Here is an 18176-nt window from a genome sequence, read left to right on the forward strand (position 1 = left end):
AAAAGCTTTTTGCTTATAATGTTATGTTGGGGGAATAGAAATATATAACTCAGACAGATGGATATACAGTCAGGTCCAGAAATATTGGGACATCGACACAATTCTAACATCTTTGGCTCTATACACCACCACAATGGATTTGGAATGAAACAAACACAATGTGCGTTAACTGCAGACTGTCAGCTTTAATTTGAGGGTATGTACATCCAACTCAGGTGAACGGTGTAGGAATTACAACAGTTTGCATATGTGCCTCCCACTTGTTAAGGGACCAAAAGTAATGGGACAATTGGCTTCTCAGCTGTTCCATGGCCAGGTGTGTGATATCCCCTCAGTACCCCAATTACAATGTGCAGATAAAATGCCCAGAGTTCATTTCAAGTGTGCTATTTGTATGTGGAATCTGTTGCTGTCAAGTCTCAAGATGAGATCCAAAGAGTTGTCATTATCAGTGAAGCAAGCCATCATTAGGCTGAAGAAACAAAACAAACCCATCAGAGAGATAGCAAGAACATTAGGTGTGGCCAAAACAACTGTTTGGAACATTCTCAAAAAGAAGGAACGCACCGGTGAGCTCAGCAACACCAAAAGACCCGGGAGACAACGGAAAACAACTGTGGTGGATGACCGAAGAATTCGTTCCCTGGTGAAGAAAACACCCTTCACAACAGTTGGCCAGATCAAGAACACTCTCCAGGAGGTACGTGTATGTGTGTCAAAGTCAACAATCAAAAGAAGACTTCACCAGAGTGAATACAGAGGGTTCACCACAAGATGTAAACCATTGGTGAGCCTCAAAAACAGGAAGACCAGATTAGAGTTTGCCAAACGACATCTAAAAAAGCCTTCACAGTTCTGGAACAACATCCTATGGACAGATGAGACCAAGATCAACTTGTACCAGAGTGATGGGAAGAGAAGAGTATGGAGAAGGAAAGGAACTGCTCATGATCCTAAGCATACCACCTCATCAGTGAAGCATGGTGGTGGTAGTGTCATGGCGTGGGCATGTATGGCTGCCAATGGAACTGGTTCTCTTGTATTTATTGATGATGTGACTGCTGACAAAAGCAGCAGGATGAATTCTGCAGTGTTTCGGGCAATATTATCTGCTCACATTCAGCCAAATGCTGCAGAACTCATTGGACGGCGCTTCACAGTACAGATGGACAATGACCCAAAGCATACTGCAAAAGCAACCAAAGAGTTTTTGAAGGGACAGAAGTGGAATGTTATGCAATGGCCAAGTCAATCACCTGACCTGAATCCCATTGAGCATTCATTTCACTTGCTGAAGACAAAACTGAAGGGAAAATGCCCCAAGAACAAGCAGGAACTGAAGACAGTTGCAGTAGAGGCCTGGCAGAGCATCACCAGGAATGAAACCCAGCATCTGGTGATGTCTATGCGTTCCAGACTTCAGGCTGTGATTGACTGCAATGGATTTGCAACCAAGTATTAAAAAGGGAAACTTTGATGTATGATTATTATTCTGTCCCATTACTTTTGGTCCCTTAACAAGTGGGAGGCACATATGCAAACTGATGTAATTCATACACTGTTCACCTGAGTTGGATGTACATACCCTCAAATTAAAGCTGACAGTCTGCAGTTAACGCACATTGTGTTTGTTTCATTCCAAATCCATTGTTCTAACAGCCAAAGATGTTAGAATTGTGTCGATGTCCCAATATTTCTGGACCTGACTGTAGATGTTAGTGTGAGTTGTATCTCAATAGGCAGGTTTGTCAGTTGATTCACATGCGTAGTAATTTTAAACTAAATGTATCTTTACTTTTGCAGATAAAGAACTAATAGGTAACTTTTCAAAAGAGCAAACTACATTGGATTTGTTGGTTGAAGAGTGGGACGTAGCTGGCCTTCCATGGTGGTTTTTAGGGAATCTGCAAAACAATTACAAGTCCAGAAGTAATGGTTCAACAGATATACATACAAATAAGGTAAATATTTATTTTATTTATTTTTTATTTTATTTATTTAACTTGTCCCCGCCCATCTCCCCACAATGGGGGACTCTGGGCGGCTTACAACACACTAAAAACATAAATACAATTAAAAGTTATAAAAACCAAGCATTAAAAAATAAAAAAGCTAAAAAATCCAAGAGGCCGATGGGGGCCACACCAGGCCGCTTAGGGGCCAGCCAACCCCATTTCTGATATCCTCCCTCCCCGCCCCAGGGCAGATGGCAGAGCCAGGTCTTCAAATCCCTCCGAAAGGCCGGGAGTGAGGGGGCCTGTCTCACCTCCAGGGGCAAGATGTTCCAGAGGGCGGGGGCCACAGCAGAGAAGGCCCGCCTTCTGGATCCTGCTAAACGAAGTTCTTTTACTGCGGGGATCCGAAGCATGTCCCCTCTGTGAGATCGGGTGGGACGGGTTGAGATCGTGGGGGCGAGGCGGTCCTTCAGGTAGCCTGGCCCTATGCCATGTAGGGCTTTAAAGGTGATAACCAACACCTTGAATTGGACCGGGAGCAAACCGGTACCCGATGCAGCTCACGGAGCAAAGGTGTTATATGGGTCCTTCTTCGGGCCCCCAAAATTGCTCGCGCGGCTGCATTCTGGACCAGCTGAAGCTTCCGGATATTCTTCAAGGGTAGCCCCATGTAGAGCGCATTGCAGTAGTCTATCTGGGAGATAACGAGGGCATGAGTGACTGTTCGTAGGGCATCCCGATCCAGGAAAGGGCATAACTGGTGAACAACCCAAAGTTGTGCAAAAGCCCTCCTGGCCACGGCTGCCACCTGCTCTTCGAGCAGGAGTCGTGAGTCCAGGAGGACCCCCAAATTATGCACTGGGTCTGTCTGGGGCAGTGCTACCCCATCCAGAACCAACGATGACAACGTCCCGGATACAGAGGAGCCATTAACCCACAGCCACTCCGTCTTGCCAGGGTTCAGCTGGAGCCTGTTGTTCCCCATCCAGACCCTCACAGCCTCCAGGCACCGCGAGAGGGCGAACACAGCATCACTTACCTGACCAGGGATGGAGATGTATAGTTGAGTATCATCAGCATACTGATGATACCTCATCCCATGGTGACGGATGATCTCACCCAGTGGTTTCATATAGATGTTGAAAAGGAGCGGAGAGAGAACCGAACCCTGTGGCACCCAACAAAGGAGGGGCCGAGGATGGGACCTCTCGCTCCCTATCACCACCGATTGGGATCGGCCCCGGAGAAAGGAGGTGAACCAGCACAAAACTGTGCCGCCCACTGCCATATCCCTGAGCCGTCCCAATAGAATAACATGGTCAACGGTATCAAACGCCGCTGAGAGACAATTATACTAATTGACAATATTAGTAGACAATATGATGTGTATGCATAAACTTGTATACCTTAGCTTGATTTCATTATTTTATTTTGTTTTATTAAAAATTAAAAGTATTTTTATCTCATTCTCATGTGGCCTTTGACATTGAGAGAAGCTAAACTATGAAATGAGGTTAATTCTGCCCAGTTTTGGCTTTTAGTTCATCTATAGTCAGCAGTTTCCTCTAACTAACATTTCCAGTGGTGCAGTTGTTCTTCATAAGAAGTTCTTCACTAGATTGTGCAATGCCTTGAGTCCAGAAAGTTGCTTCAGAACTTACAAGGGTGTGAATGTTGCACTTGTCTGCAATTCCCAGGTCACCCACATGATCCTGGGAAAAGTCATGGGTGCTTTAAGGACTTGTGGATCAGGGCTACATTCACACCCTTTTGTGTTCCGTAGGATCTTTTTGGAATCAGATCCAAAGTACTGCACACACTCATTCCTGGTATAAACCATGGTATTTTTATTTTTTATTTTTTTAAAAATTCTTTTTATTAAAGAGTTTTACAATGCTAAAAGGTAATACAGACTGAAATCAGAAAAAAAAAGAGGAACGGAAAAAAAGAAATACAACGTGCAAAAAGGAAAAGAGAAAAAGAAGAGAAAAGAAGAGAGGTAGAAAAAAATAATATTTAAAAAAGCAACTCCCAATCTTCCTTGCAACAAGTACAGGCAAATTAATAGTTCCCCACTCCCTATGAGATTACATACCTGATTCACTTCTTCCCATAGTCCATCTCCTTATCCATTCATAGATCCAAAAATCGTCATTTCTGTCCAAATGTCAGCAAAAATTCCATAAAGGGTTTCCAGAATTTTATAAAAATATTCCATATTTTAATCCTGATCAAACAAGTCACCTGTAAATTCCTTTCTTTTGCTTCTAACAGTCTTAATTTTTAGTTCATCAAGTTGCTGTTGTAGGGTTGAATCTCCATGCAGACTTTTCTTCCCATCTTAAAGATTTTTTCAAGGTTTTAGAAACCTTTTGTAAATCCAGAAATAAGTCCTTGTCCAGGTCCTTTTTCATCTCTTGATTTGTCATTTGTGTTTGCACTCTGTCATCTCTGTTTTATAATCCTCTATTTCTTTATTTCCCAATATTTCTCTATCAGCTAGGATTTGTATCCCCTCTTCATCCTGTCTATACATACATTCTTCCACATTTTTGTCTGTCACATCTTCTTTACAATCTTCTTCAAGAAATGCATTTACAAGTACAGAAATTATAGCTGTCAGATTTGTTATGAGTTTCTCTCCCAGTTCTTCAAAAATCCTTTGAGATATCTCAAGTGTCATACCTTTAATTGTCATTTTACAGATTTAACTTTTCTTTTTCCTGCCTGGAACTTTAGTTCCCACTAATGGCCCATTTCTATATTCATGAAGTCTCAGGTTTCATTATTACTTTCTTTGTTTTCAACTTTTCAACCAATGGTCTCTTTTCTGGTAGATTAAACAATTTGTATTCCCACAGAAATGTTGTTTTGTTTACTAAATTTTTCAAAAATATTAGCAAAAGTTCTAATATTCCAAATTCATCTGGTCCCTTAATCCATTTAAAACTTTCTTAACTTAAATTCTTATTTAGGCTTGCCATTTGTTTTATGTTCTTTAAGTTCTTTAAACTGCTTGTTAACTTCTATTTTGGGATGAAATTTTACTTACCGGGTAGTTTTTCAAACTTCTTGTTTGGAAGACCTCTTTTAACTGTAAAATAATTATAAATCCAAAAGTGATTAGAAAGTGAGGTGGTCGAACTCAGTGTCCTTAAAGGCTCTGCCACAGTTGGGAGCTTGATGGCTTTCCATCTCCTAGCACTCAGACCTGTGGATGACTGCTATCCTGTGGTCTCCTCATAAGGAGCAGCTGTCTGGAGCATAAGTGGGCAATCTCTTGTCCTCTCCTTTACCTGGAGGGGTTTGTTGGATTGAACTTGCTGTTGGTCATCACTGCGTCATCTCTACTCTTTCAGAGACATCTAGTTTGTCATTTGCTTCATCCGTAAGCCCTAAACCATGGTAGTTTTTAAATGTTAGTCAGTTTTTAAATTTTTAATTTAAAAATATCTTATGATTATTTTTACTGGGGTTTTTTTTTACATGTAGTATACCACATTAGTGATTTTTTCAAAAGGATAATATAGAAATAAAAGTAAAAACGACTGAGATTTTCTGTTGTAGGGTGTCATATAGTTAGTGATCTTCAAGGAAGAAGGAAAGACTTCCAGGAAGTGGAGTTGTGGAAGCAGTGCAGGATAATGGGGAGAAAAGTAGGGGTTGGGAAAGTCATCAGTGTTAAATTAAAGAGAGGACAGTCTGATATCTGACTGCTCTTTGACTCTACCATAATGTGTAAACTTTGGCAAGGATGATGGAAGACCATTTCTTTTTTCTGCTTATTATAATGAGACTGCCTTTTCCTTTGAAAAATGAAGCTATTTGGAACGTCCAGGACCCTGGAATATTTGATTCATATGTACACATTTCCATTTAATTATTTCCTTCATGTGGTTATTGTATAATTTACATTACAACTTTTGGTTAATTGGATGTTAAATAAAATTTCTCAGCACACATTGCAGAAGTAGGAAGAATGCAATGTTAGTGAAAATTGCACCTGTCAAGTTATTTTCTACCTGGTTCCCTGTGGCTATAAAGGGAAGTTTGTGAGATCATAGTTTACAGTTACCTTTATAAAGTCAAATACAATAACAAGTCTGAAGACCTCCAAATAGTGTATTTCTTTCACTCTTTTCTTTAGGATGTGGATACTGCTGTTGTTTCAGATACTACAGATGACTTGTGGTTTCTCAGTGAATCTGCTCCAGATAACTTCAGTGTCACAGTACCATCAAAAATAGTTGGTTGTGAACAAGCTAATGAAGAAGGAAAAGAGGATAGTAAAGTAGTAAGTCCCAGTAATTGGAAGATACTTGTTAAATCAAATGAGTCTGGATGGTACTTTTATTTAATCCTTTGTTTAGCTTTTAGTAAAATAGTATCCTACACTTTCAGGTTTAGAGATCTGCAGTATTATAGACTAATAACAAATTCCCTATATAACTCATTTCATGACAAAATATCCCAAATGGCTTCTTCTGTACTGAATTAATTAAAAAAAAATGTGTTTAGATTTTCAGCTGATTCAGTAAACTTTTAAAGAAAGAATAACCTCCATAAAGATGATTTTGCAGGTATCTCTCAAGATTAATGCCATTACATGATTACACAGATTTCATTGTGTATTTTGTATATAATCTGTTGTATAGCAGAATAGGAAATAAACCAGCATAGGATTTGGTCTATGGGAAAGCTGGTCTTGCTGTGTTACTCTTGGCAGTTGTAATTAATATAAGTATAATGAGATTGCTTGAAGAATCATGGTGATAGAAAACTGCTGAAGTTGCAGATGAATTATTTTGGAAAAGTGTCTGAATGTAGCTTTTAAATAACCTTTTACAATTGGAAGTTGCAAAAAAAAGAAATATGAAAGCAGTGTATGAGACAGCCACTTGATAGCAGCACAAGTGATATAGAAAACTCTTAATTCTTTCTACCATCTAGTGGCTGTCCATATTTTTGCAGCCCAGATCTGGTAACACTAGTGTAAATGTTCATATAGTTATTAGTTACAGATTCCAGTCCACATACATCATATTATTGTCATATGAAAAGATTGTGGTTTACCTTAGTAGTCCTGTTGAAAATAACACTCTTTTTCTTTTGCTATGGTAAGAAATTCAACATTAGGAAATATTTTTATATAGATTTTGATATAAAGCATTGACAAGTCTAATGTTTTTGCACTTTAAGATGCTGAAATGGCAGTATGTCCCTTTTCTGATTTATATATATATATTTATTGTAGGTGAGTGAAGTTGTATCTTCTGATGACCTTGAAGATTCCCAGTTCTTAAGTGATGACACAGATACTGATGTTCCCTCTGAGGTGTGTTATCTAGACTTAGTATACTTGATTTGATTATAATATTCATGGTTGCAAGCTTGGTATAATTTGTTAAAACAGTGTTCTTTACGACAGTTTTTTCTGTGCTTCTTAAGAGGTAGAGCCCAACTGTTCTCATTATTGTTGTTTTTTATTGGACAATCCATCTTGTCTAATTGAGCTAAAGAAATTCAAGGTAACTGTTCAGTCATTTTATGCTTATTTTAAGTTTTTCAACTTTCTGTATCATTCTTCCATTCTTTTGATCACTGGGTCTGATTTCTAATACCCAGTTTTTTGAGCTCAGACTTCTGAGGCTCCAGGATCAGTTTTCAACCAGTAGCTGAAATGATGAAGTGCACAAAGTAATTGGTTTAGAAGGCTTTTTATAGTCTCTTTGTGTCTCACATAAAGGTTTCTGTACTTGTGCAAAGATGCAAGTGAAATATTCTAGAGCTGAGAGGATTGGGGAAAATGCTTCCTATTTCTATCATTGTGCATCCCCATAGCGACACTTCTTTATTCTGCTTAGTTCTGTCCTGATTACTGTAGCTTTAGCAAAGATCTAGATAATGTATCTTGCTTTAGAAGAAAAGATATTGCAGGTAGAAGTTAATATCCCTGCTGTTTTTTTCCTCACTTAATTATATTTTTGCTGTCATATTAGAAATAAATTAGGAGAATGGGGAAGTGGCTAGAGAAAGGGACTGGGATGTAAGGATGAGAAAACAAAAAATCCAGCATAATTTATTAATTGTCTTTTACATTTCTACCCATATTACGTATGAAGGAGGCAAATATGTGAAACAAATGATGCTTCTGCCATTTGCTTCTTCAGTCCTCCCATTAGCAAGCTAGTTAAGGGCCTGGATGGCATGTCTATTAAGTAGATCTGTATCTGGCTTGAAAATCATTCTTGTAGAGCGCTCATCAGTGGCTCCTCATCAGAGTAGACTAAAGTATTAAGTAGGGTGCGAAAGGTTTGTTTCTGGGCCCAGTAGTTTTCAACATTTTGATTAAGGGCTTGGATGAATAGGTGGGAGGAATCTTTGTCAGGCAGGGAGATGACATAAAACTGGTTAAGCTGTCTCAGGCTTGCATAACATATGGCCCGCAGACTGCCAAGCAGTCTTGTACAGCCCACCAGTATTTTTTTTTAAAAAATAGCCAATCCACTGCCACCAAATGTTGCTGCTGCCAGGAAGGATCTGCAGGTTTTTGTAGTCACTTCCACCCTGAAAGACACATTGCTGAGTGCCTCTGGGCCTCATGGACACTGCCAGCTCCTTTGCTGCCACCTGCTGCTAGCTGCCAAACAGCTGATTGCAATGCCAGTAAATCCCTTGTGGTTCGCAGTTATTTTTAAGATATTAATCTGATCCTTTCCCTCTGCAGGTTGTGCAGGCCTGGGCTACCTAATATTCTAAAAGACAGAAACACAATCGAAAATTATCTTGATAGGTTATTTTCCTATTGAAAATAACAGTGAAATTTAACATTATAAAATGGATATGAAGTGTCTTATAATATCAATGATATTCCAATGATACTAGTTTTTTTGCTGTTTTACCTTTGTTGTTTATTTGCCTATATTTCATTACCTGTACTTGATTCTTCTGTCAGTAGCAACTATCTCAGATGGGTTCATTTATTTAGTTATTTATTTATTCATTCATTCATTCATTCATTCATTCCATTCATTCATTCATTCATTCATTCATTCATTCATTCATTCATTCATTCATTCATTTCATTCATTCATTCATTCATTCATTCATTCAGTTTAGAGGCTGCCTGACTCTTAATTATTCTGGCAACTTACAATTAAAAAAGTAAGAATCATACCACAAAAGGAAAAAATTCATGAGCGACTTCAAATTAGACATATGAACAAAAACCCATCCAACAGGGGCTCAGTCATTATACTGCCCCAAGGCCTGGGAAAATAGCGTGGTCTTCTGTAGGATTCTGAACATCATCAGGGTAGGAGCCATCCAGGTCTCGGGGTGGGGGGGCTGGATATTATTCCATAGGCCAAGTGTTGAGACATAGATGGCATGCTTCTTGGGTCCTGCTAGATGACACTGCTTAACTGATGAAACCTGAAGTGTGCCCACTGTGCCCAATCTCACTGGATGGACAGAAAATGCTGGAGACAGGCCCTATGCAGTGTGTTCAGGCAGGAAAGGGTGCAATTGGCATACTAGATGTACTTGTACAAAGGCCCTCTGGGCCATAGCTGTCACCTGTTTCTATGAGTCAGCAGTGTAACATGCTGCTAAAAAGACAAATGCAACTTTAGGCTGCATCAGTACAGTAGAAGCATTATTTTTAAATCATGGTCAGTAAAAGTTCCACCGAAATCTGTATTAGACGGACCCCATACGGTGCCCAGTTTCGACCACTATATTTTAAGTATTTTTCAGAGATTCAGGCATATTTGCAGAGAATAAAGGTGAGAATGATTGAGGGATTTCCTTATTAGGAAACTCTGAGAATGAAATTTAATGCTGAAAAAAGATAACTGACAGCACTTTTGAAGTATCTGAAGGGGGAAGATGCAAGTAAATGTCAAAACTCTATCATCCCAGAGTGTAGGACAGAGAATAATGGTCTCAATTTATAAGAAAGAAGATTCTGGTTGAATGTTAGGAAAAACATCTTAATAGTAAGTGCAGTTCAGCAGTGGAGCAAATTACTAATCAGCGTCTTGTAGTCAAGCGGAGTCTGAAGAGCCATCTGTGCAGAGATGCTTAAATTTGAATTCCTGCACTGAACAAGGGGTTGGACTTCTTGCCCTGAGTAGCTGCTTCCAACATGGTGATTCTGTTATCTGTCCAACCTAGGGGACACCACTGTTCCATTATTCTGTGCTCTGATTTATTCACCTGGTTTTACTTTGCAGAAGAAACATATACATTTTCACCTCTATATTGCAGACCAAGCTTTGTTTCTTGAATGTATTTTGCAACATGTGTCATCTTGACAAACTTGCCATTGGTCAAATGAATTACAATTTTAAACTCAAAAGCCATCATCCTTGTATGTAGAGTAAGCAAGTAAACTACCATCAATTGTGTAGTTTCAACAGATTGTATATAGTTATGGAGCTGAGAAATTAACTAATTAAAGGGCTCTTGAATTTAGAATGTGATATTAAAAATTCTGTGTAGTAAAATGATACCCTAGAATAAAAGTGAATGTGCAGTTAATGGGAAAAGGGCTTCTTAATCAATGATTTAACCAGTGACTTCAGTGTTTTTAATAAACAAATTAGAATATTGATGGTTTTAATTGAGGGACTAAATGGGCCACTGTTGAAGGCACTTAAGTTATTTCTTCTTACAGAAGGAGAAAAACAGTATATGAATCCATAGATCTATGATTGGTTTGACTGCTTCTTTTCATTCAGCAGGACAGTTGGCAATGCACCAAATGCAAGAAGTTCAATTCTCCCATTAAACGGTATTGCTTCCGCTGCTGGGCCTTAAGAAAAGACTGGTTCTCTGACTGTCCCAGGCTAGTGCAATCATTGTCCACATCCAACATTGCCATAGTGCACAGTAAAGAAGACCTGAAAGGGATAGATGTCCCAGATTGCCGAAGGACAGTATCTGCTCCAATAGTACAACCTAAAGACTTGTGCAGATCAGTGGTCAAACCCATCCTGTCCTCTAAAAGCTCTATGGATTCTTTGGATCTGGCCCTGGGATGTGAAGGCAGAGAACCTTCTCTGCAGTTTGTTAAGTGCACAGAAAAAGAAGAAGTGCAGTTCCTTGAGAATAGCGAAGAATTACTGAAGCCTTGTCTTGTGTGCCAGAAGAGGCCACGGAATGGGAATATTGTCCATGGAAGGACAGCTCACTTGGTAGCCTGTTTCACATGTGCAAAAAAATTGAAGAAGGGACGATCAGTTTGCCCAGTCTGTAAGAAACAGATTCAGAGGGTGATTAAGACATACATAATATAGCTGTGTCATTTGTTTGGATGCTATAGACATTTGGTATTCAACTATTACAAGATAATGCTATGTGCTATGAGTGTGCTTTCAAGGAAAGAAAATAATATATTTTATTCTGAATTTGCAAAATAATCTATTTCTCAGCCATTATATATAACATGAAAATTAATAGTTAGCCATTTCAATTTTGGAGGAGAGCTGGTATGAATTAGAATTTAAAAAGTTATGTTTATAATCTTAGTCAGAACTTGTTCATGCTTAGACCATTTGCTAACTGTAAGTTAAATAATATGCATGCAAGTGTGCCACTTCTAAAGTCCACAAGTCTTACTGCTAAATGTTGCCAAGATGTGTTTTTCTTACTAATCATTTATAGAGCATGTAATTAATATTTCTTTGTTTGTTTTGCACAGACCTTGTAAGTAATGGAATTTGTATGTAAAAAGGATATACTCTAAGTGACAAGTTTATATCTTGTTATGAATTATGGATATATCAGTTCAAGACCTAATTTGAATATTGCCCTTTACAAAATCTGTGCTCAGGAGCAGGCGTCCCCAGATCTTCTGATGTCCCTGTAATATTAGATTCAGCAGAAGAAAATTCTGCATTAAAACTGTGAAATTTCTCACTCAGAAGTAGAAAATAATGTTTCTGCAGCTTAAATCCATGTTCTGTTTTTGTAGTCTGGTTGTCTCCAAAATGTATCCAGTGCCCATTGAAACCTTCGTAAGGACCCCACTGTGTCTGGATATAGCTTAAGTGCAATGATTAGCTGACCATGAATAGGACAAAGTTGATTGTTGCAGATTTTAAACCCATTAAGTTTCTTCTGCATATTTACATTATGATGCTTTCATAAAGGCAAAAGAAACAATCCCTTTTACATTTGTAGGTTTTTTTAGTTCTAAACAAGTCAAAAATTCAACCAGATGACATTCTCCCTAACTAATAAAGTGGAACAAGTCATTTAATGCAGTATTAAAGGGAACCACTCTCAATTGAAGTTGCTACTGAATTACTATGCATAGTCCATTGGTGTCCACTGCTCTGACATTTATGCAACCAGGCTTTGTTGATGTTCTTTCCTCTATCTAGCCGATCTCCCATTGTTGCCTTTCTTTAGCACATTCTGTTCTCTTTAGAATTTAGGCTCAGAGATAAGCAATTTGGAAGATTTAGGAATAATCTAAAGTAGGTTAAAGACAAATTGCATTCTGTGTACCAAAAATGGGACTAGGGAAACTGTTTTGAATATGCAAATCACATATTTTTTCTTATACTTAGGGGTCCTGTGAAGTAACATACCTTGCATATTAAAACTTTTATTTTTATAATCTCCATTTATACCTTTATTTGGGATAATTGTAAGATTGTTACTAGCCATGTATTTCTTGAGCCAAAGTGGCAGTAGCATTCCTGCCTCAAACATGTAATCTTTATCTCTTCTAAGCCTTTTGAATCAAGACGGTGACTTTGGGTATATTGTTGAACTGGCCAAGCTAGAGGAATTCCCTGCATTTCTTTTCTTTTAAACCCTTCATTGCTTTCTACTTTAATAAGTGCATTTTCAGAGGCAGTTGTCAAGGCCAGAGACAAACTTCCTGATATTTTGGATTACAGTTCTAACCTTTTCCATTAGCTATGCTCACTGATGGGGTTGATAGCATAAAGATCTGGAGAGCACCAGCAATGTCCTACACCATCACATGGGTTTTTTAAACTATTCCTCCTTGCTTGCATTATCAAAAGAAATAGTGCTCAATTTTGAACAGTTGGTGCTCACTCAAACAGTGTTATATATAGTGGACTATGGCTATACCTGAGTTAGAGTAAATTTGAATAAGTCAAGACAGAGAAGCTGTGATTTAAATGCAGTGCCTCATACCCATTAATTTAAATTGGCTAGTTGAATTTATACTGCAAGAAAAGTTTTTATGACATTTGCATTATGTCATAAAAAATTATATGTCCCCCTGGTTTGTTTTTAAATTTGTTATTTTCCTTAAATTTCATATTTCACTTTCAGTCAACTTCCTGTAGCAAAGATGGACAATTTCAAGGGGAAACGTTTGAGAGAATTCAAGCAATATAATATGTTTTCTCCCACAATCCCTGATCATGGAGTCAGATACTATATTGCATGTGTTTTTCCCCCCCTATTATATACAGACTGATAATATGTAATTATTTCTAGTTTTTGTGATATGTGTGTATGTGAGAGAGATAAAGATGGATTATGTTTTTATGGTATCCTGCAAAAATAGAAGCTTGGGGGGGGGGGATAGGTTGTGCATATTATCCATATGTTTCTAGTGTGGAAATTTCTCCATAGAGAAATGTAGCTTTTTTTCCTCTGAATGCTCACATGGAATCTCCAAAAATGGTGCAGTTTATTTTTCTTCTTTCTGACTACCTTAAGCTAAATGCGTATAAAGTTGCTTTTTGCTGCTTCCATGTTCTAGTTCCCCTTCTGTTGCAAGAGAGTGATATCTGTGACTTTGATTTTGGGGTCTAAACATTTTTCCATCTTTAACTCTTACTATATGCATATGGTGCATAATTTTGTTAAGGTGCTCAACTGGCTCATTAGGTGACTCCTGTTGGTAGAATAGGATGTGGTTTCATAGAATCACTTTTGAAGTAAAGTTGTCATTTTAAAAAGATGCTTATTGTGTGAAAATTGCACAAGAAAATAAGTGAAGATTTGCTGGAGATGCTTCTTAAGTTATTTCATGATGGTCAGAGTTCTATAACAATAGATTGACAGCTTGCATGTTAGACCTTTTAAAATAATTGAGCATTCCTTCAGCACAAGATGATAAGAATAGATAAGGAATTACATCCAGAAGAGCTGTAACCAAATAGTCAGTTCCATAGTCCTCTCCTCCCACATTGTTTTGATTTTGTGTTGTGAGTTTCTACATTCTTCTTTAACGTCTTGATTTTACTGGCAGAGTTTGTAAAATGACATAGAAAAGCATGTATAAATAATACAAGCTATGGAGAGATAACTCAATGATACTTTCAGTTCTATGTGAATTCTTTCTTTTAAACAGCTACTATTTAAGAAGGTTACCGGTTAAAAATAGTCTTTTTTATAGATTTTGTAGTCTTAATTAAGTCTGTGGTTTGTACATGTTCTATCATTATTAATATATAAATTTATAAATGTATTAAATATAGTGCTATTCAGCAATCTGTTTTGTCATGTGGCACTTTATTTCAAATGGGGATTGCCACCTGAACATTTTCACCTTTAATCACAAAACAATAACTGAGTTGCAGGGAGGATAACTTACAAGATAAACTAATTAGTGTGCAGCATAACTTTTCTAGCTGGAACTGTAAGTGACTTAATAATGAATGCAGCCAGAGAGGTAGTTTCAGCAAATATTGTTCCCACCAAAGGGGAATCTGAACTGAAAGCTTTAAACTTCTGCCCCTAAAGATCAGTTGCTCCAATTGTATGTCATTATTTATTTATCTTCAAACATCACCAAGCTTAAGCTTGAAATGCAACAATTGGACTTTTTGCTGTGTTGCTGTCATTGGTAGCTGCTTTATCACCCACCACCTATGAAATAGCCAGTTCTGCATGGTAGTCATAAAAGATGGTAACTGCATCACAAAGCTGGCAACCCAAAGTAAAATAATAATGTATTGGGGATACATATCTATCCATCTGTGTATACAGTATAGTACCATGAGTGTTACATTATTACTTGGAGGAGCCAGAATTTCATCCCTCTCAGCTCTGAAGTTCATAGACTGATTTTGAAGTTAAAAACAGAGGGAACTATTGGTATGGCAAGCTGCTTCTAGCAGAGAGGTTAAAAACATGCACGCTATTTAATTCTTCAGTTGTCCTTAATGTGAGCATTTGATAAAGAACAGCAGTAGAAATAGGAATAAACCAACAAAAGAAACTGCAAAATCATGGTGGTATTTCTTTGACAGAAACTTCACAGCTGTGTTGCAGCTGTGCAACAAAAATTGTTGCATTTTTCTCTGTCCTCAGATTACACCACTGGATTGGGCAAAACAGTTGTTAACAAACCCTGCCTGCATATTGTGTACTAACAATTTGCAGAAATGAAGCTCTGAATAATAAAACAGTATGGCTTATAGAGCCTTACTTTAGAAAAATATTGGTACTAATCATAAATGTGCCTTCTGATATTTTTGAAGCAAGATTTTGGTCTGAGTACACACCTATGACTGGCTTTGTGTTCAGGAAGTAGTTCTAAAGGATTTGGATTAGTTTTATTTTAACTGCAGTAAATGGACTGCTATCATCACCACTCTACTGACATACTAGATATGTTCAGGTACGTGGGTCAGTGTGCTCTTTCAAGGCTGGAGACTGAAGTGAATAGTACTCTCCTAAAGTTGGTAGAAACATTTGGGAGGATAGCTGCATTTACATAAGATTCATATTCTGTCCCCAATAAATTCATTAATGTGAACCTTTTCTGTTGAATGTCTTTCTAGCAGAAATGAAAATTTGTGTTTTCCTGATTATGAGGGTTTTTTTAAAAAAAAAGCTGTTAGCCTTTATGTGCATTATATCAGAAGGATTTTATCCAATGAAATTGATGTGATGTTTTCTTGACATGTCAATAAATAATACAAATGTGTAGTTATTCATTAACTCACCTGTTTTTCTTTCTATTAAAAAATATAATGTGGGTGTAATATGTGAAAAAAGACCTTTACTCACAAGTAAGGGCTTAAAGTGTAAGAGGAATTTGCCAAGAAGAATTTTTTATCTGCTTGGGAGATTCATGGGAATGAGCTATTTAATATATATTGCTGCTTTTATAGCAAAAAATGTTAGGGGCAAACAAATGTAATGCAGAGATTTGAAGAATCCAGACTTCACTGAAAATTGTAATGGTTTCTTGAGAACTTTTCTGAATAAAGTTCAAGAAATTATGTTAATTTCTGTAACACTTTGACATAGAAATAATTTCTATGATTTAGCTTCAGGTTTTTTTTCACCTATTTCATAGCATCTGTCATTTCTAAATGTAAGAGGAAAATGTAGAAACAGCCAATATTTCCCAATAAAAGGCTTGCTGCTATGTAAACTTATCTAAAGTATTCCTCAGTTACAACTAGATGGCAGCAACTTCATTCAAGATGTAATCAAATGAAATGTAGCATTTACACAGCTCCCAGTTAAGCTAGGAAACTTGAGTTCAATAGTCTGAATATTTATATGGCAGTCCTGTGAGGGTATCTAAGATTCTAGTGTTATCTCAGGTTTCTGCTAAAACCCAAAAATGGGATTATTAGGGTTAGGCTGAATAACAGCTGTAGCATCATCTCTGTGTCCAGTGAAAATTGGCAAGCAATACTTTGGATTTAAGATAGCTTTAAGCTTCTGGAATGTGAGTTAATTGGACCAGTCCAATTAAAATTTTGCTTTGTGATATGCCTGTGCATAGCTATGCATAAAGTGTATAAAAGTGTATTCCATTATACACTTTTCTTGTTTGTTTGTTTGTTTTTGCATTCTATATGATTGTTAGAGAGCCAGTTTGGCGTACTAGTTAAAGGCACCAGGCTAGAATCCAGGAGACTAAGTTGTAGTCTTTCCTTCAGTGCGAAGCCAGTTGGGTGGCTTTGGGCCAGCCATTCTCTCTCAGCCCTAGGAAGAAAGCAGTGGTAAACCACTTCTGAAAATGTTGCCAAGAAAACCACATGGACTTGTTCCGGCAGTCGCCAGGAATTAAGATTGACTCAAAGGCACAATCAATCGATACGTTGCTTAACATGAAAATATGCCCACCCTGCTCAAAGGTTATGCCTGAACAGGAAATACCAGCCTATGTGGAGGGCATGGCCAGCAATGGTAGGATATTGACAAGCAGATATCTTCTGATTTCATGTAGCTTCTGGTGGGCTCAAAACTGGTAGTGACAAAGGAGAAGGAAAATCATGATCCAGCGTATGCCTGTTGTAAAAAATAAAGATGCCAAACTGACATCAGCAAAGGACTCTAAAGCTTACAAGACTGTAATATTATTTGTATGGTTGGAAAACTGCATGCAGAAATTCCTATTTGTGGAAAAGTTGCCATGTTGGGGATTTTTAGCTTAGGGGAAAAGCAATTAAAGCAGAACTGTGTGTAAAAAGCACAGTGTTCAGAACACGGATAGTGAGAGGCTTTTTGTGTGTGTGTCCAGAATAGACAGGCCAGGATTATCCTGTGATGCAACTTGATGGAGATTTAGGACTGATGGAAGAATTTATTACTTCATTATAGATTTCTCTACTACAACCTGTAGTGATAGTTGCCAACTTGGGGAGCTTTCAAAGACAGATTTATATAAGGTTAAGTCCACCAGTGGCTAGTAATCACGACAGCTATATTTCACCTGTAGTATCTGAAGCAGAATGCCTCTTTATACTATTTTTTTTAACAAAAACTGCAAGAAAAAGCATTTGTTCAGTTCCTGTGATGCCTTTGGTTCCTTTTATATTATCATGGCCTTGCCGCCTCCACTCCTGGCATTACCTGCAATAAGGAGAAAGGATTCTTAAGAGTTTGATTCTCTATAGCTGGTTGCTGAGGAGTTTGATAGCTGATACTGCTCTTCATATGCCTTCAGTTCTGCAGAAATGCAAATGTAAGACATTTCTCAGCAGAGGCTCCCCAATTACAGAGATTCATGTAGTACCAAATCTGCTGCCATGTGTTAGCAAATCAACGTTCTTACCATTCTATCTGGGCATGTTAATGTGGTTTGTGCTATTTGTTTAACTTAGTGAACAAGTTTGTGTACATTTTAAATGTTTTATCTTTCATATTGTATTTATGCTGTATGTTGCTCTGGCATCAAATAAAATGAGTGTTGGTATAAAAATGTTTTCAGTGTTTTCTTGAGTATTTTCCACAGAGAACAGTTTAACTGAGCTT

The 18176-nt window shown here is 37.6% G+C and overlaps 1 protein-coding gene across 3 annotated transcripts in view; it reads left to right on the forward strand.

Moving 5' to 3' along the window:
- Positions 1-17676, forward strand: part of MDM4 (MDM4 regulator of p53) — a 42787-nt gene extending 25111 nt beyond the window's left edge. For 2 of the 3 annotated variants that reach the window (XM_007429734.4, XM_007429732.4), the window contains exons 8-11: positions 1804-1961; positions 6103-6249; positions 7210-7290; positions 10700-17676. In XM_007429734.4, coding sequence (XP_007429796.1) covers positions 1804-1961; positions 6103-6249; positions 7210-7290; positions 10700-11257 — 944 coding nt within the window. In that variant the 3' untranslated portion in view covers positions 11258-17676. The remainder of the gene's footprint in view (positions 1-1803; positions 1962-6102; positions 6250-7209; positions 7291-10699) is intronic. The other variant, XM_088128453.1, reaches the window with a different exon arrangement.
- The last annotated feature ends 500 nt before the right edge of the window (positions 17677-18176 follow it).

This window comes from Python bivittatus, unplaced genomic scaffold (assembly GCF_059951505.1).
Source record: "Python bivittatus isolate LINGU-HERP-01145 unplaced genomic scaffold, Pbiv_v1 ctg000700_np1212, whole genome shotgun sequence".
Lineage (NCBI taxonomy): Eukaryota > Metazoa > Chordata > Lepidosauria > Squamata > Pythonidae > Python > Python bivittatus.